Source organism: Leptosomus discolor, chromosome 2 (genome assembly GCF_034619465.1).
Source record: "Leptosomus discolor isolate bLepDis1 chromosome 2, bLepDis1.hap2, whole genome shotgun sequence".
In the NCBI taxonomy this organism is placed as follows: domain Eukaryota; kingdom Metazoa; phylum Chordata; class Aves; order Leptosomiformes; family Leptosomidae; genus Leptosomus; species Leptosomus discolor.
In genome coordinates, this window is record NC_141392.1 from 53,190,920 (window position 1) to 53,210,848 (window position 19,929).

Consider the following 19,929-nt stretch of genomic DNA (forward strand, 5'->3'; position numbering starts at 1 on the left):
GAAGTCTTTTAAATGAAAGTCAGGGACAGTATCTTCAATAGGAAAGTAATAAAAAAATCATTAAATCTGGGAAAATGAAGGTTTTATCCTGACAGGTTGAAATAGTACATATTCTAAATCAAATTTTTCGAATCTTTTTATCAGCCATAAATGACTTCTAACTGTAAGGAACTAACAGAGTGGTAGTCTGAATAAAATAATCTTGAACTCCTAAAACTAAGATTATGATATATATGTCTCGTGCAAATCTTTATCTCCAAATTCACACTTCTGCATTAGAGGGGAATTTTTTATCTGTGCTCGTCTGACAGCAGCTATTTTAAATTCACCTCACTTACCTGTTACTCTGCCTCCAAATCTAACAAGAGACCGTAGCTTACCATCACACCATTTTCAGTTGACTAGCTCCTGGTTGTCATTTAATCAGTAATTTGCGCTAGCAAAACACCTATTTCTACCTGTTCATCAGATTCATAGAATAGGCCAGGTTGGAAGGGACCTCAAAAGATCATCTAGTCCAGCCTTTCATGGGAAAGGGAGCCTAGATGAAATTGTCTAGCACCCTGATTCCAGCCCCCTTAGTCCAGTGATTTTGTCTCTGCAATAGCTCCTAATATTTCTCTACTAAAAAAGACACAGTGCAGCATTTAATACTGCTGTTGGAGTTCTTGGAGCACCAATTACATGGATTCATCCAAACCATCGCTAAGAAAGTGCTTCAGAATGTTTTTGAAGACTAGTAAACAATATGACATTGGCCCTTCCTGAAGTGTCCTGCAGTAGGAGGCTGACATAAAGAAGTATTTGTAGGCCACTACAATGATCCTTCTCTTTGCTGAGCTATTTTGCCCCTCCCATCAGTGGCAGGCAGAATTTGATTGGTCTCTTTTTCAGTGCTTTTGAGATGGAAAGTAAGCTCCTGCAAGTTAGTTACTGATCAGTAAATTTTACACATCCCTAATATAGATAAAGATGAAGAATCCTTATAATCTGCTACTCTTTGCAAAAAGTTTGTTGTCTCCTGGCTTTAGAAACAATAACTTGTTTTTTTCTGTAATTCATTTATTTTTTAAGGCCCACAATCCACTCCTCTCTGTTGTTTCTTGTATGCTTTCTTAGAAGAATCCATGAACATCCACGGAGCGCAGACTCCACATGTTTTCTGACAAATAGCCTGGGTCTTCAAGTGATCTGCTTAAAGCAGCTCTGAGTGGTGTCCAGCCTTGCTAATATCTGCGGGCCAGCTAGTGAGTGCCAGAATCGATAATTACTCTGTTCAGTTTTCATCAAGAAACTGATTTTAAAAAAAGAATGGGAATTTAATTTTGCAGTTTCACGCAGCAGAGTGCTGGCAATGGTTTTAGAAAGGTTTTTCCTGAATAGAGTGTGACTTGGTCCGTAATAATTAACAATTTAATTTATTATGTTGTTTAGTCCCTGTCTGTGTCAGTGCAGAGTTTCTATAGTCTGTCTTAGCCCATAAATCATACCTAAGCAAACTGTGGCCAGATTTTTTTGTCTTAGTTAGCTGACATAATAAGTGTAGTAGTACTAGAGCCACCAGAGATGCCAAATTGCAATGCTAAAGAATGAAACTCTAAAGCTCATGGCCACCTTCACCTATCTGGTTGATTTTTTTTTTTCCTTTTTTTTTTTTTTTTTCCCAGAGTTATGAATGCTTAAGGATTATTTTTTACTTAACTACCTCTATTTAAGCATTTAGCCTTTCATATGTTTTTTCTTTACCAGATAACTGCCTACCTCTTTATTGCAAATGTTATTTTATTCTTTAAATAGTGATATGGAATCTTCTCTGTTTTTTCCAGTGATTAGTGTGGTTTACTTTGTTCCTGTAATTTCTCAAATATCCTTCTCTGTTAGTCTGTCTTTCAGTATGTGAATTTTTCTTAAATTATAAGCCATGAAATTTTATGTGGTCCAGGAAGAGATCACAGCCATTAAACCACTCAGGGAACAGCTGGCTAGGAGTAGGGTGAGACCTGCCGTTTTCTGCAGTAGCACCAGCCTATGGGGCTTACACAGTTTGTAACTCTTTGCTGCAGCCTTGAGAGGTCTTAAGGGATGAAGAGAGAGTTACCTTCAATGGATTTTTTTTTTTTTTTTTTTTTTCCAAAATGGTTTGAGCTCTAAAGTGGGCCATGCTTGCAGAAAATTACGTTAATTGAGAGTTTACGTGAGATCCAATGTGGATCAAAGCCTTTAAACAAGGGTGTTAGCACCTAAGAGTAGGCACTCTGTCTTGGAAGGGTTGGCATATGTGTACAGTGTAAATTCATCCCATTGTGATGATGAGTTGTTCCTACCTGTTCTTTCAACCTCTGCTTCTTCAGTGAATCTAGTGAAGTAAGTTTCTCCTGTGATAAAACCCTGATCGACCAGGCACTAGTCTGATAATTTCTGGTAGGACATATACGTACCTGTGATTCCTAAGTAAATAGCTATTTTTAAGTTGTGCACCAGCAGTCCTGTTGGCCTGAACAATTTTTCACCTTTTATCTCCGGGGATCTTTAGATAAGCAGAGTTGTAGTGTCATGTATAACTTCATGCCTTTTGCAACTCAGTGTACAGGAGGCTTCTTGGTGTTATAGATGGTATCTGTTGTATCAGACTTGCATAAATTCTGCAGATTACTGCTGTTCAGCAAGGAGTGCAAAGACAGGTTTTAATGCCTTTTTCGTTGGTCATACAGTGTTAATCAATATTAAATTTCAGTTGCAAATAGGAGCTAAGGGTTGTAACCGATAAAAATAAGGTTGATATTTTTCCTTTTTGTTCTGTTGCAGAGCATTAATTATAGTAGTGGAAGCATTTAGTGGAAGCATTTTTTTTCAAAGCTTAAACTGATAATAATTCTACAGAGGTAGGAAAACCAGTGTGTCTATTTTTCCTGGATGGTTAGCTTGCTTGTTCAGAATTTATTATCCTTCTTTGAAGTAGAATCACCACATTTGTTTTATTTCCAGCTTGACATCAAATACATGCCTAGAATCATCTTGATAGATTGTTGTCGTTTTCTCCAGCTGATTTTCTAATTACTGAAAGTTGTCTGGGAAATTTGAGTTCTTCCCATTTAATTTATTATAACTGTTTAATTATAAAATAAATAAAATAGAGATAGTTGGATTTTTTTTGACAGGTGCTTTCTAGTAATTACCTTCTCTTTATTTCTTCAGCCTCAGTACAGTTTCCGTGGCAGAGATCTGTTTCACATAACAAAGTGCCCTACTATATCAAGTAAGTTTTCCTTGATTCTTTTTTCTTTAAGCATAACAGAGGGTCTTATCACTGTAACCTGGCAGAAAAACATAGGTACTAAGTGATAACTAGAAACGTTATCAAGAGTTTCTTTACATAGTGTTATGCTACATATACTGTATATTTTCATGTTTGTTGCTTTGCATACTGTGTAATTTAGAAATATGTAAAAAGAAATCAATTACAAACCCTAACTGAAAACCCAGCTCAAACATACAGGAAACAGCAGAGACACTCCAGTGTAATACAGTATCGGTATTCAAACTATACTACTTCTGTGTGTGGCTCATCCAGTATATAAACTGTAAAGGGGAAAAAAGCTGAATACATAATGTATTCAAAAATTAAAAGTTTATAACCTACAGCAGAACAGTGGTGACTAATATCTATAGTCACCTATATCTAATATAGAATGGGTATCTATATATCCATTCATTATTTTGTGCAAAATTCCTTCGGAAATAGACTTGTGTTGACTGTCCTTCTGTCATTTTCTTTACTTTATGGAAGTTTTTATAGTACTTGATATTAAAGTAAATGTAACATTAACATAAATATAGACAAAAATTGTAGAAATACCTTGGTTACCAAGAGGAATGGTCGAGATATTTATTTTGAAAATAATAAGAAATATTTAGTTATGGAGGTACGGAAATTTTTGTTTTCTACTCAGAGCAATCCTTAACTTGGGTTTTCTCATTCTGTCAGCATTTGTTTATGTACTGTTTGCCAATACTTCAAAAGTCAAAGATTGCATCTTTGAGAGAAAGATAGCTTTTTGCCAGAGAGATAAAGGAAATTTTAAAAAGTACAATGCATAGTAAGCCAGACTCAGAGTTGTTCATTTTAGGCTGAAGGAAATCTATTTTAAAATGTTATCAGTTGAAGTTTGGAAAGGGTTTTTAAGTTTGTCGGATGACTATGAATTGGACCTGCAAATAATTTATTCTAACAGAGCGTCAGTGAGGACTTCGTACTATTGCATGTTGCTTTGTCATAAATCTCAGAGCCACATTTTGTGCTTCAAACAATTTATGAGTGCTTGAGAGCTTTGAAAAGCAGATAACAGTAAATCTATGCCATTCAAACCTTTTGTCATCACTCTTGAGATGTGACAGTTGGTTTTAAACTGTCATATGATGATTAATTTTTTTAAAGGATCTGACTAGGTAACTAGAAAAAGGAAATACCTACTGTGAAGGTCCTTGAATTCTCTATAAAAACATTTGCACCTCTGCTGAAAAGTTTTGCAGGAGGCAACAGAAAGCTGTGACGTGCTGGAGAAGAGGTTCCTCCCTCAGCCCCAAGGGTAAGAGAAGAGGGCAGAGGTTGGATGTGGAGGCACACCAACTGCCCAGACTCAGGCAGCAGTGCAATTAAAATGATCACCCCTACAGCTGCAATTCAAAGAAAATCCTGAAGTATCAAACTACAGAGAGGAAGAGTACCTTGAAACAGTTTTTTCTTTTTGTGGGTGTGTCCTTAGTGGGCGTTGAAAGATGGCAATTCGCATTCCTGCTCTACCTGATCAGAGCTAGTAGCTGAAATTGGAAATGTTTACTGGGTGCACGTTTGGCTGCGGAGGGTCTGTGGGGCTCCCGGGTACATTCAGGGTTGGAGGATAGAGATAGGTTGTATGGTCCTACCACCACAACAGATGGAACAGACCCAAGATTAAAGCTTCTGATCTGTGCTGAGCTAAGCAAAGACTTTTAACTTGAATATTTCGTATGCATATCCATTTTCCATACTTCATAATACATTTTTTTGAGTTTCTGGGCATCTCTCTTGCCCTGCCTCAGCCAGACTGCAGTTTTTGAGAAATCTTTTTTTTTTTTTTATAGCGACTAGTTCAGAAGAAAGTATGTCTTTCCAGTGTGTGCAGCAGGTGCAATCTTGCAAGTACACAAATTGGTGTCAAAGTATCCACTGATACTGTGGGCTTGCTCTAATAGTAGTGTGTTGGCTGCCCTGGAGCTAGATTGGGGAATGAAGCCAGTTAGGGCTGAGAAACAAACCCCAGCATCTCTGAGATTGTTTTAATCTTGCACATGAAGTCTGGTAAAGGGACAGAAGTGTAGGACAAGTTCTCTGAGGGTCAAGGTCTTTATAGAAGCAGAGATCACTGGTTTATTTTGAGGATGGCTTTAATGAAGTTAACAGAATTAACTACTGCATCTCAAAGACTTTTCCAGTGATCTTTCCCTACTTTCCACATAATACATGCTACTGAGGCAACATCTTGATTCTTGTGTCTTGAAAGAGAAGAATGATGTTACATGTAACCATTAGGATTTATTTATTTTAAAAAGCTTGAGGAGGAATACTAAATTTCAGTATTCCTGACCTTGGCAATTTCCTTTATTTCTTATTGCTTACTGATCTAAACTTCAGTGTTGGCAGTAGTAGCTAGATAAAACAGAGTTGTGGAAAATAAAGCAGAAAAGAGCTGATTCTGAACTTCATTTGCTTTGATATGATCAAGCTGGAGAGTACTCTTAGCTTTAAATACTTTCTTAAATCTTTATCTGTCGCCTAATTTCAGATACAGTTTAAAAAAGGAAAACAATGCTGCCACAACAACTTATTTGATTGGAGTAATTATATGAGCTTTTGTAATACAATTCAAGAGAACAGTCAACAGGATTTAATGGTGGTTGTTTATATAGAAAGAAAATCTGGGAAAGAGGCAAAGATTAACTTAATTTTCTTTTTTGTTTAATTGTACTAAGCTCTTTGAATGAGGTGCCTTTGGTGTAAAACACAACATGAGTAGAAGAAAAACTTATGATGAGTCTCAGTAACTCTATCATTCAAGAGCAATTATATTAACTGTCTTTACAGCAAGACTTGTATGTTCAGAGAGAAGGTTTAAGGTACCTGTTATTCATTTTATGGGATAAGGAAGAAAAACAGCAGAACAAGGAGAATAAAAGTATGATTCAATGATTGGTGGCTGAAAAATGAGAAATTTTTTTAGATTAATTTTGAAAGGGAAATAAATGCTAATTGAAATCAGGCTACTTTAATTCTGAATAAGAACGTAGACTTTTCTTAGACAACCATAAATTCATACCTTCATTTTAATTGCTTTTTGTGAGTGTCCTTGAATGATAAATGTAAAATATTCAGACAGTGACATAGCTGCAAATGATAATGTAGTTGTACCTCTGTTGAGTATTAAAAAAAAAAAAAAAACCAAACCTTCACTCTTCGCAGATTTATTGCACATGGAGAATGGAGTTCAAAAAGATAGGGAACTGCATCTGAGAAGGCAAGAGGGAGCACTTTAGGTAGCAATGAATCTGTAAGGAGAATGTCAAAATAATGCAAGAAGTCTGTATTTTCAGATAAGCAGCATTTATTCTGTTTGTTTCATGATGCCAGAGGTAACTTGCATTTACACGCATAGAGAGAAGTATCTTGGAGAAAGAGGTCTTTGGTGTACCAGCACACCGTGGTGGCTTTGGAGTCCAGTTTGTTCTCCCCAACCCATTTACTAACAGTTGGACGTCCGTCCTTTCTGGGGTTTTAATTTAATCCAGTAATGGAGGCAACGGAAGGATAAAACGCCAGCATACAAACTCCTCTGCCCTAGAAGTTCAGACAGCGGCGATCTGGCTTTGGGCATTTTGGAAAGCAGTGACTATTCTGCTTGGTTGGAAGAAGGATTTGTAATTCATTGAGCCCAGGTTTATCTTGCTGTGCTCTCCCTGGGCTATGGTGGATATTTGGTTGAACTGAACCTACACACATAATTTAGCCTGTCTCTTTTATCCTCTTGGATTGTCTTACTGCGTAAACCAAATTTGCCAAATGGGTTTACCTCTGTAGATGTGACTCTATTTAGTCCTTTTTGCCTACTGTTTGATATTTTTCTTAATGACAATTAATAGAATTTTCTGTATTTCTGTAGTGTGAGTCTTCTCTGTCGCAGTAGAATTCAATGAATGAAAACCCGAACTGTAAAATCTCAAAAAAAAAAAAAAAAAAAAAAAGGCTTGGTCTTTCATACTTTGTAAAAGAGAATGGAACTAATGAGCAGCATGGATGGGAAAATAGCACAGCAGGCACAGTATTTATTAATGCATTTTTGGTAATAAAAGCGTGATGTTTGGACAAAAGGTCTAGCAAGTTTACCACTGAATATGCATTTTGTAGGTTGGTTTGCAAAGATTAAAGATTTGAGATTTAACAGGGAAGTTTTTTGCTGTTCATTTATAACTATTTGAATCATAAATAAGACATGCTTGGCCTCTGTAACAGAAAATGAAAAAATAAAGCCTATATTACATAGCACTTCAATAAAAATATTCTGCAGAGAAAAATAAGAATAAAGGAGACACTACGTATGATCGTTAAACATCTTTGAGGAAAACACAATGAACTGAAAGAATGTGCAGAAAACATGATTACCCTGGCATTTCTTGCTGGTGTTCTTTTAACTGTAATTTAAGTGTTCTACATCTGTTTACCTTTCAACACTCTAAATTATTAGATGTTTGTACTGTGCAGAAGAAACAAAAGGGTAATACAGAAAGGGTCACAGCGAGTTTCATCTCATACAGGGCATTACGTAGGGAGAGCAATTTCGTGGTGTAATCATTAAACTGATCAATATCAGACTCCATAGTCACCTTGGTTAGATTTCTGTAATCCTGCAAAGAGGCTGGCATCAGCAACACCTTAAAAATCTCATTTTAGCAACTCCTGTATCTTGTTCAACTTTATGGGGAATGGGAATAAAATGCTTTTTGTTTCTCCATTTTTTTTTCAAGACTCTTCAGGAAGTCTTTACTGATGTCTGGTTTATGCCTGTATGGGGAAGAGGGAGAGAACTAAGGGAATGGGAAACTTAATTTTTTTTTCTTATTCTGCTTATACCTGTAATCCCATTCCTATAAGTGTTAAGAATTGTTTCCCTTAGAAGGGAAAATAGAATATAATCTATAGAAAGAGATAATACAGGTTTCAGGTTTTGAGTTTCTTCAGTTACCAGTTCCTGTGCTGGTCTTTGTTTTCTATTAAAGAAATGCAGTAGTACGTTTTCTCTGGAGGGATTTCAAAATATCTGCATATAAATTGCTCCACCAACCTCTAATATATATTACCCTTACTATGAATTATGTCAACTCTTTTTCACCACAAACTAGCATTTTCTAGTGGTATTAGAAAAAAAAAAAAAAGAAAAAAAAAAGAAAGAAAATACACACTATCTCAATAAAACACCGTGACATATTTATAAAGTAGGGATGATGTTATACCATTTGAAATTTGGCAAGAGGAGCAAAGTCAGAATTCTGAGTACTGTTTCAGTAGTGATCAGTAAAGATCCTGATTTCAGGTAATGTTTCTGCAAATGACTAGAGGAATAGAAAGATACTTAACATAATGCCAGAGTACTGTTTCAGTATCTGCTGTTGTGGTGTTTTCCAGTGGTTATCAACACAGACTAGACCTTGTTCATGCTAAGAAATGATAAAAAATCCACAAATATGTCTCTAGTTTTCTTTCTTGTAGACAAAAAGCTGAAAAAGAATGAATGGAATTTTTTGTCACGACTCCATGGGCAGCTTGGAACACCTGGAAATGTACGACTTATTCCATTCATTTCAATAGGACTCTGATTTTTAGAGATCATAAGTTAAGTGACATGCTAACTGTTTCTCAGCTCTTGTTTACAACCAGGAAGCGTTTTTAATGCGGATTGTCTTTGCCAATTATATAATTAGAAAGCTGCCAGCAAACATAAGGGATAAAAAACAGATTGTAAGGGTAAATGTTTGTCATTTAAGCTTTAGAGCACTTCATTAATATGTCGGGTTTAAAATTTGGAATATTTTATGGTTATAATGTTTATTTTTAGTTAGTGAAATTGACACAAATGCATTTAGACTCTTTAAATTACACTGTTTTGTCATGTAATCTAGTCATGGTTGCATGTTTCGCTCTGCGGCTTATACTGTGTCAGTAAGTTTTGGCAGAAGAGACCTAGGAGACTCTTATTCTGAATAACTTGGTCCTTTGATACTAACCAAAAACCAACCCTGAATGAATTCTCTTGTCAGTGAAACGCTTCTAATTCCTCCCTGGCTGAACCATGTGGGAGTATGTAACATGTTCAAACCACTTGTGTTACTGCCCTGTAGACCAGCTCACTTCTGTCGTAGCAGAAGTCCCTTCTGATGCCACTCACTGTGCAGAATGAAATCTCATAACCTGGGCTCCTGTAGACCTTGAAAAGTTCTTTTTATCCAGTACCATCTACATGCAAGATTAATAAGCAGCCCAGCTTTCACTGTAAGTAAATATCACCTCACTCTACAAGTGGTTCTTCCTGAAGTTAGTAGAGTGCTTGTGAGAGAAGGTGCTCCTTGGCACGAGTGTCACTGCGGCCTGGGACAGAACTGCCACAGTAGTTGTAACAGAGAGGGAAGACTCTGTAGATTTGTCTGCCCTTGGTTAAATACTTGTTCTGAGGCTTTTCAAAGGTTCAGTGAGATGACTAAAAGTTATAAAATTCTCATGTGTTTTCACAAGTTATCATGTAAAATTCTTTTTTTTTTCCCATCTAACTTCAGCACCATTCCGAATTTAGATTTCTCTTAGCTTCTCTCCAGCCTTCTCTCCATCATCGGAAGTTACATTGTTTTCTATAGAAAAATATAGAAAATGGCATTTTTTTCACATTCTTAGCAGATAGTTGCTAGCAGGGCTGAATTTTCTGAAGGCTTCTTGTTATGTCTCTGTGGTAAAAAACAATCCATGCAATTCTACCTAATTGCCTTCTGGGACTTACTGGAAGTTATGGCCTCCAGAGGAATCAAGTTGGAGCTCTCTTTGTGGTGTAGTAAAATCATTTTGCCTGGAAATCTTCAGAAAATGACTGGAGCACTTCCGTGAGTGAATTCCATGCTGTTTTAGTTGCTTACCTTCTTTTAGGAACTCTGGTAATTAGCAGTTTAGCAGTTTCTGGTCCTTTGCTCTAAGGATAACATATTTCACATATACACGTAAAATACATAGAGAGAAAGTGTGTAATCTTTTATTTATCTATTTCCTTATTCTTGTAGGTCTGATATCTTGTATGTTATTTGTTTTTACTGAGCAAAATATCAGAGAAGCAGGGGAACATCCAAGTCTGCTTTTACTCTCTGGACAATTGTAACTACTGCAGTGCAAATTTTAGAATAGGTAGCTATGTCATGAACTTGCATAAAAAGGAGCTACGAGATCCCAGTCAGAAAGATCTCCCCCAGTTTCATCAAGTCGGTCTCATCTATTACAGACTGTCCAGTACTGTAGAGTCTCTGAGCACATTTCTCAGTTCTTGATCTGCTTGCGTTAGTCTGACATCAATAACACAAAAGCTACCACAACTACAGCAGAGAAAGATGGATCTTATTTCAAAGAGCTGCTTTACAAACCAAATCACCAGAAAGCAGTTTGTCTTGCATGCCTCCTGTTTGGACCACCTAATAAAATGACTCCTTTCTCTGACAATTTTATTTGTAGCGTGGGAAGGTTATTTGCGCACACATTTTTTTCTTCCTGTGAAAATCAATTTGTGTCCACATAAAAGTCCCTGCATATTAGGAAATTGTTATAAAAAAAGCTTTGCATTAAGAAAAGTCACTGTTGAGACTGATTCCTCCCTTCTCCCTGATATTTAGAGTCACTTTTTTTTCCTCAGCTATGCCCAAAGTGGTCTGGCTTTGGTGTCTTCTGTCTCAAATGAAGCCTTATCCATGGAATATGTTCATTTGGTGGTGGTAGGGGCACTGCCTGGGGCAGTGAAGTTGCTGCCTTTGACCTGACCAGACTGTTGAGCTGGTGATTCACTGACTCTGAGCCTGTTCCACTTCTCTGCTGGATCCGTGTACGGGATTGCTCTGCTTTTACGGGTGTTTTTTTGCTAGGTGTTTTGGGATGAGGCTGGCACAATCCTGTTCACCTTGTGTAGTCATTTAGGAGCTGTCAGGTATTACTGACTTCTGGGTAATTATGGAGAAGCCTGAGTGAAGGGATTCTCTCTTGCATTTTTTCGATTCCGCCAGTTGATGCTCATTTGGTCTCCTTTCTCACGTAATCTGTGTGCTGTATAAAAGAACAGAGTGATAAGTTTTAAAAATCCATTAGTATATACACAGTCTCGCACAAATTTATTTCTCTTTCAAATAAAAATAGAAGCATACAAATATTTTTCTGGTTGTTATTTATTAGGTATAAATTTCATATTCTGTGTTTTTCTGTAAAGAGAAAATTTAGCTGTTCAGGTTATTTAATACATTAAATGAAGAAATTAGTTGATAGTGCAGGATACAGAGATTTTGGCGATCTCCTTCACTTTGTTCTGCTTAATGTTAAACGCGCATAAAATAGAAAAAATAACATAATTTTTGGACAGTATGTCACAATTAAAGTGGTTTTAATCTTTCAGATTAAACTACTACTGAAACTATGTACTTAAAGCAAACAGTTTCAATAATGAAACTGTTGTTTGTTCTTAAATCCTGGAAACTTGATTTGAGGAAAAAGTTTGATAGGTAATACCAGCTCTTATTCATTGCATATGGGTTTAAATCACTTAGAAGCTGGAATCTAAATTGCAATTAAATCTACCAACATCCTAATTAAGCATTACAGATGCATGCTGGAGTATATCAGTATATTTGGGAGCGTGCGGTGGGGGGAAGCAAGAATTTAGCCCAAGTATTTAATTATTTTTTTTCTTCCTTTTTTTTTAAAAAAAAAAAAATAAATAAAGAGAAAAAATAAAGAGAAAAGGTCTCTGGACCTAGCAAAATTTAACAATTTATTGCCAGAAAAGAAGAATTTCAAATCAACTCCTTCTATCAATCCGTTGTTTGTGTAGAGAGGCATTTGCTGCTAGTAAAACTTTCACTTCTGCTGCACTTCCCAGGTGAGATTCTTGCAGCACCCCACAAGTAGGAAATAGACTTCATGGAAACATATTTTTTTAATGTCAGAAAATAGTGAACTGAGAATTAAAGGCTGCAGTTCATCGAAGTTCTTACCATCACAGCTAATTTTGACATGATAATTTCTAATGCAGTAAACAGGATTTGACTCAGCTAAATTTCATGTTGTTTACATGCTGTGTTTGCACTAATATTTCGGCATTTAAAATGGAGTGAAAAGTATTTTTGTATATACACATATATTTAAAGTTTCTGCCATGGTAGTGCCAACTACCTTTACCTTTAACATAGAAGTTTGAAGGTGTTTTAGGTAAGAGTCTTAGAAAATTCTAAGAAATCATTTTTGCTTGTGTTGATAGTAAAATCACCAGTCTTGGTCTTTTTTTTAAATTTATTTTTGTGTGTGTTTGTGGGTTTGGCTTTTCTTGGGGGTGGGGTTCTTGGTCAGATAAGTTAAGGAAATTGCTTAACCTAAAAAAGCTTTATTAAACTGATCACAGATTGGATCCATTTCTGTGGGCAGCTGCAATGGGTTCTGTCAACAGAAAGCAATTCTAAATGGTCAACATGATAATGATGGTGTCCTACTTAACATGATAGTGCAGATATTCGTCAGATTCAGGATTAGTTTTGGGGTTATTAAATATGTTGATCAGTATGAACCATTTTATTATATTTTCTGTTCCTATTTGCTGAAACTGTGTATGTTGTTGTTCTTTCTAATATACTGTAGGGTTTTTTATACCAGAGTTTTTGAGAATACTGGACAGTCAATTGCCTTAGCCTTGGCACAGCACCAAACCCAGATATATGCTTTTATGTTGTTGTTAGCTTCATGATGATTTATTGGTGTGCCCCTTTCAGGGAAATGCTTGTCAAGCTACTTGTTTTTGAAATGACTTTTCTGGACAAGGATAAACAGTGCTGTTTTAAAAGTGTCTTTCTAGAAACTGCAGAAACACTGATTTTTAGATACTGGTATGCCTTAGCTTTGGAGTTCAGCATATCAGAGCCTTGACCACCTCATTTGGAATTTGAAATGTCAGTGCAATTCATGTGATGATATTATCACATTGAAACCAAATAAAAATTTCAGGTCAGGAAAAACGTGTTCAGATGTAAAGATGTACTTCAGTGTTGTTCTGAATTGGAGCAGGTTTACTGTGGTATTTCAGGGTCAATCAAGGTCTAACAGAAGATGTTGGTTTGGTTGTGTGTTGTGTAAATCTCTCTTGTTTAAATATAATCATGTGAAAGGCCTCTCCCTCCTTTCAGTTGTCTGCTAGGGAATAGCCACAAAGAAGGAAAAGAACATTTATAACCTACTGTATTAATAGGAAATACATATTTTGTCTATGAACATCCATGAAAAACACCTCACAAAGTTGTAATGGTGCCAGATATACAAATGAAACCCATGGCAGAGATTTAAGCCTAGTGACAGGGAGAAGCTGACTGTGGAGACTTAGACCAGATTCAAAGCTGGAAAGGTCACACTGGTGTATGGAATGTAAACTGGGGATCATATCCCCTGTGCAGAGACTCAATGCATGAATTTTTGACTAGCATATTTCGAAGGGTAATGTAAAGAAGGGCCTTTAGCACTTTGTTTGGAGCCTGCCTCCCCTTTGTAGTACCTGTCCTGTCTCTGCAGCTCCTTGGAGCGGAGACCTTCTATCCCGTTTTTTTTGTACCATCTAGCATAAAAGGTTTCATCCTTGGTTGGTTTCTCAATTTAAGAAAAATAAAAAATCAGTGATGATAAATTATTGTGCACCCACTGAGGGTCAGCTGTATGTATCTACCAACTGAAGACAATCCACTACATTTAATGGCAAAGTGCAATTGAAAGTCATTATTTACAATGAAGTATACCTGTATGTGGAAAAAAAGTGTGTGCGTTAACAATTTTTAAATAAAGACAAAGGTGAAATAAGTGGTATTGTCTGCTCTTTACTGTTAGATTTGCTAACCTAGCATTATTTCATTTTCGTTATTAACTTTTAAAGGGAATCCTATTATCATTTTAATGCAACTTCTCTAATTAACTTTCTTATGAATCTAATTCAAATGTAAATACTTTGTGAGGCAAGAGTGTGCAATCATTCCAGCAATTAATGTTGATAAATACAAGTACAGTGTGGCTTATAGAAGGGAATTCGAGATTTCAGTAGACCTGACATAAACCATGTTTCAAACCCTGTGGCTGCATACCTGAAACCTTGGTGAATTGAAACAATCTGCTACATGGTGGGTTAAGTGATGCTGCCTATTGAATCTCTGTTCTGTGAACACTACTGTAGCATACACCCTGTAAATGAAGATACCTTTTGATTAGGTGAGTGAACAGTGATCAGGCTTTCCCTTAAATGCGTTACAGGTAAAGCTTAAAATCACTGTATGTTCTGATGCATACATTCAGATAGGCAATGAAGTTGAAATAAAACCTCAATGCTTTTTATTTTTAAAGTGTTTTTACAAATATTTTCATTGTGCGACAGCAGCAGGAAATTTTGCGGTTTTACTTTATTAGTGTGCCTCCTAGCTGCAGGATCAGAGTTCAACTGATACAGTCACACCTAGAATCAAAAGTAAACACTGTTAAATATGGGTGGGCTTTTGTCTCTCTAACTTTGTGATTAAAAGATTGAGGAGCTGAGTGTCACAGATGATGCATTTTAATTAAAGAGCTGAGGGTTTTCTTGCCACTTAAAGACAGAAAATCAGAATATCTTTGGGGTTTTGTTCTTTGGAAGGGTGTATGTGTTAAACTTTCATTACCTCATTTCTTTGTAGTCATGAGACACAGACGACCTGTTGGGATCATCCTAAAATGACTGATCTCTTCCAGTCCTTAGGTGAGTGCATTTCTTAAAATAAACCATTATATGGTGTTCATTCCATGAGTAAAGCTGTGTTTGTATGCTGGCCACATCTGAGTAGCCATGAACTGTGTGTAACAGAGCATTTCTCACCTTGCAATGAGACACGCTTTTTTACGTGAAACCTACTGCCTTGATCACATCATGTGTATTGCCTTTCAGAAATGTTAATTCTGAACAATACGCTCTGTCTCTGTTTTAATGCAGCATGTTGTTTATTTTAAATCCATGAGGGTTTGTCCAATGATGCAGGCTGTCTGCATGTTTAAAGCAGGATGCCGCTATGCAGGGAACTAACTTTTGTAATAAATCAGAGCAGCTACACTATTACTAAGGGCTAGGCTGTATTAAGGTAAAACTAGTTCAATATGCCCTGCTAACATCTACATTTACTGTGAAATCTCCCTTTCTAAGGACCAAAAGCATAAAATACTGTTAAGTGAGGAAAAATGTTACTATCCATCAGTTTGTAAATAGAGCTTATGGCTATCTGACTCCCTTTCAAAGCACTGTTTACAAAGTCATGGCATTAAAAAGTCATTTTTTTCTCTGTGACCTTTGCTGCCCTCTGTTTCCTGTGTGTTGTCTGATGAAGTTGTAAATTATTTAAGAAACTACTGTATTTGAGCACTCGTCTGGAAACTACTTAACACTGCATAATATGTATATAAAACTCTATTCTATGTATATGTATTGCATGTGCCAAGATAGTGTCATGATTTCTGTGTGCCAGTCTCTGAAGGCCCTGGACCATCAGAGTCTGGAGGCTTTCCCTGCAGGTGGATTGGACTGAGGACCCAACTTTTTCCACTTTGCTTTATTTGTTGTGACATGTCCTATTAACTCATTGCAGAGAAGAGAGGGGGTATCAGACTTCTTTCAAAATGTGACAATTTGTATGTGAAGGAAACTTACAGGCTCTATTTTTAGGGCTGCTCATATTTCTGTTCTGCTGTTTCAGCTGACTTGAACAACGTACGCTTCTCTGCCTACCGTACGGCCATCAAAATCCGAAGACTGCAGAAAGCACTGTGCTGTGAGTTTGGCCTTTGAGACAAATTGTTTCTCTACAGCACTCGGGGAAGGGAGAGTCAGCTTGAGTCTAGCAACATTAACATTTAACAAGGGAACAGATACATCCTTGACAGATTGTCAACCAATAAAGTGGCAGGAAGAATTGCCAATAGTAGGTGTCACCATTGCAAACAAATAAAATCAATTAATAAAAAAAGGGGTGCAGCAGGTAAGTTGAAATGATGTGCCCACTAAGAATACTTTGAGAAGTGATAGGAAAATAAGTATTGTACCTCTTGACTGCTGCATAATGTTTCTGATACAAGCTGATGCAAACCAATGTGAAATTGAGAGCTAAAATACTGGCCTTTGACATAAACTTGGGTATTCTATTATATTTTAGAGAGTTCTATTCCATTTTTTGTGTTTACTGCTGCTAGATGTAACTTCAAAAATATTCCTCCCTCTCAGACCGAATATCTTACTGTGTGAATTCCAGTTAAACAGGAGTTCAAGCCACTCAGAGTGTGAGGGGAAACGATACAGATCTGTGGAGCTGGTTATAGGTAGTTGGAATTGCTGTACATTTTAATCACAAAAAGCTCTAGGACAAAACAAACTACTGTTATTAGTAATAATAGTATGTGTATATACATACTGAGGATGTGGGGAAGGGTCTGAAATTTAAATACAAAACAACAGTGCATTTAATACACACACTGGATATTCTGCCCAGACATGTGTTGGCATTTGTCCCTGTTCTTAAGCAATCTAATCATTCAGCCACAGTCCACTCTGAAGAGCACATAGATTTTGTTAGCAGGAAAGGATGTTTAGTCAGTAGGCTCAACTGTCTAAACTGCTTCGTTTCCAAGGTTCATGTTGGTATCCAATTTTCTGTTCCATATTTGCTAGGTATTTAAAAAAGCATTTCATATACTATCACAATTATGGTTTAATTCATCAGCAAGTTGCATGACTATCATCTTCAGAATTTGGCAGCCTCAGAAGTGGTGTATCAGTATGTCTTGTCCTGGCCTCTGGACTTGGGACTTCTCTGAGTCACACAGAAAGTACCACACTGGGGTTTTGGGCTCTTGCCTCAGTCTCCTGTGCAAACCAAACTCTGAGTACTCTTTGAAGTCATCCTGTCGCTGGTATTTCTACATTGTCCTTGAGAATCAGGATGAGAAAAAGACAGACAATACTTTCTTGGGGTAGCTGAGCTAGCTTGTAACTGTTCAATGTTTATTTTAGAGAAAGGGGATTGCACTAATAGTTTGACATAATACAGAAAAGTTTTATGTTATAGAGAGAGGAAAGTCATGAAGACAAGGAAGATAACTGAAAGGGCAAAAAGCTTAGAAGGAAGTCAGATTTTGTGAGAAGGCAGAGAAAAGAGGATGTGTGGAAGAAAAGTAGCTGAAATATAGAGCTGGGGAGATTAAGGTGTACAAAAAGAAAAGAATGCAAAAAGTTCTGTTGTAGAGATGATGAGAATATGGATGTTACAAATTATTAGGACTACGAATGAAAAAGTACATAAAAGCACACATCTACCAGAATGAAAGTAGAATGAAGTAGAAAAAAAAAAAATTGAAGTGGAACAATTTTGGAAGATGTGGGTTGTGAAGGTCATAGATTTTAGACCTTTTGAAAGGTCTTGGCAACAGCTGGTATAAAAATGTTATACAACATTACCAAATTTTCATGTTTAAATTCAGAAGTCCTTGCTGTGGAAGGACTTTTCAGCCCTTAAGGGTGTATAGTACTGCAGTCTGAGTGGGAACACAAAGGCAAAGCCATCCTAAAGATGCAAGCAAAGGAGGAGTCCCTTCACACCCTTCAGGTGGTTAGTTTTGCTTCCAGCCTGGAAGACAGCAGTCTGATCTTAACAGTAGCTTCTTGGCTGGACTTCAGATATGTATTATACCGAATGAAGCTGTGCCTGAGATGGTAGCTAGCTACTCCAGAAAGCTAGAGTGCATCTGTGAAGCAGCACAGGCTTTTGGGGAGTACCTCTTGCCACTTCTTTGTAGGCTGTGCTGGCTTCTCACAGAATTTCAAATCAAGTTCAAGGTCTTACATTTGGGAAAAAACAGAACCTGTCCTTTGAAAGATTGTCTGCTGGTATTGAAAGAAAACCTCTATTTTTTTGGTATAGCCTAGAGCTTCTCTGTGCAAGAAATATGGTCGTACCCAAGACTATATTTTCGTCTCCCAGCAAGACTAGAGAGCGTTATGAACATTCTGCTTATCAGTGCACAGGGTATAAAGCGTGCATCAACATGTACCTAAAAACCAAAAGCAAAGCAAGAAACTAGAAAGCAAAGTAAAATTCTCCTTGTTCAGGCTGCTCCCCAGGGAAGAGTGAAAAAACAGACTGCACATGATGGATGGTAATCATACTGCCTATTTCTGACAGCCATACAGATTGTCTAGCGACCTGTATAGAACAAACTTCACTTTCATTACTTCTAATAAGCTTTGAGGAGGACCATACTTCCTGCTCTTGCTTTTATTACAAAATATATCAATTTATGTAATAACTGCAGTGGTTAGCTGTCCTCATTCACAGTTTTCAAAAGTGCTGTCCTATCAAAGTGAATATTGTCCCCAGTTTCAGGGGAGGGAGGTGGAAAGACAACGGAGAGAAGTATTAAAAACTAAAGAGAATATTCCAGTTTGAAAGAGCCAAGAGTAAAACTGTCACCTCTACAGATCCAATCTGCCTCATTTATGAAGCTGTTTGCTTGCTCCATCTCTGCCTCATGGGAGGAGACAGCAGCAAAAAAAAAAATCTTTGGCTTTATTACACACACATATTTGACCAAGGATTGCTGTAATTTGTGAGAACACAACATTGGGGTTTTTTAAGAAAGGCATCGTGGATTATCCACAAAACTAAAAGCTACAAGAATTTTCTGTGTCTGAACAAGCTTGTTGTGATGTGGCACAATTTTAAGACCACCTTCAAAAATATAATCAGTGCTGTTCCTTTTGTCATTGTTGGCTTAGCTTATATCTTACCAGGGAACAGGTCAAATTCCTTTTGACTGTGATGGTTCTCAGCCTGATTCAGTCTCATGAATGGCTTCTGAGATAGCCAAAAGAGCATGTGCTAGCACCTCCTCTCTGAGGAAGAGGAGAGTGGTTAAGCCCTATCTGGAATTCTTGGCTTTTATTTGTTGGTGGTTTTGTTTTAAGGTAGGGAAAGTCTCATCTTCTCTGCCCCTGTGGTTCATTTTCCGATCTAAATCGCTTTAGTCTTCCATTGTATTTCCTGTAATTTTGTGGATGGTTTTTAAAGACGCGTGGATGCAAAATGCTTCAGAAAGGCTTGTGTGCCAAGGCAAATAAAATGTCAAAACAAGTCACTAGAAAATGAGGTCATCGTAAACTGTAAAATGTGACAAATTGCTCTCACAGCCACAGTGTGTGTACAACTGCAAAGGCCATTTTGGTGAAGACTCCAAGGGCACAGCTGGAGCAGAATGCACAGTCCCACTTGCACGTCATAGATTTTGACTTTGCAGTGAGGACTGGTAACACAGTGTTAAGTGTTACACAAGCAGGTTCCAGAAGTATGAATTTGAGAACTGAACTTTGAAAACTTTGCTGATGCCTAATCTCTCTTCTGAGTCTTTGGTCTCAGTAAGTGTCAAAAAGAACATGGTTCTGGGGAAGTTACTCCCTCCCACTCCCCCACCCTCCTTTAGAAGTGGGAAGATAAAATCACCTTTCATCTTGTTCTGTTTTTTGGAAGGTAGATTCCTGCAGAGACAAATATGTGTGTATGTACCTGCGTGTATTT

At 37.1% G+C, this 19,929-nt stretch overlaps 1 protein-coding gene across 1 annotated transcript in view; it reads left to right on the top strand.

The window, feature by feature from the left end:
• UTRN (utrophin) overlaps window positions 1-19,929 on the top strand; it is a 397,724-nt gene that overhangs the window by 319,336 nt on the left and 58,459 nt on the right. The window contains exons 59-61 of the mRNA XM_086461077.1: window positions 3,196-3,256; window positions 15,016-15,077; window positions 16,063-16,137. Of these exons, the coding sequence (XP_086317203.1) occupies window positions 3,196-3,256; window positions 15,016-15,077; window positions 16,063-16,137 (198 nt within the window). The remainder of the gene's footprint in view (window positions 1-3,195; window positions 3,257-15,015; window positions 15,078-16,062; window positions 16,138-19,929) is intronic.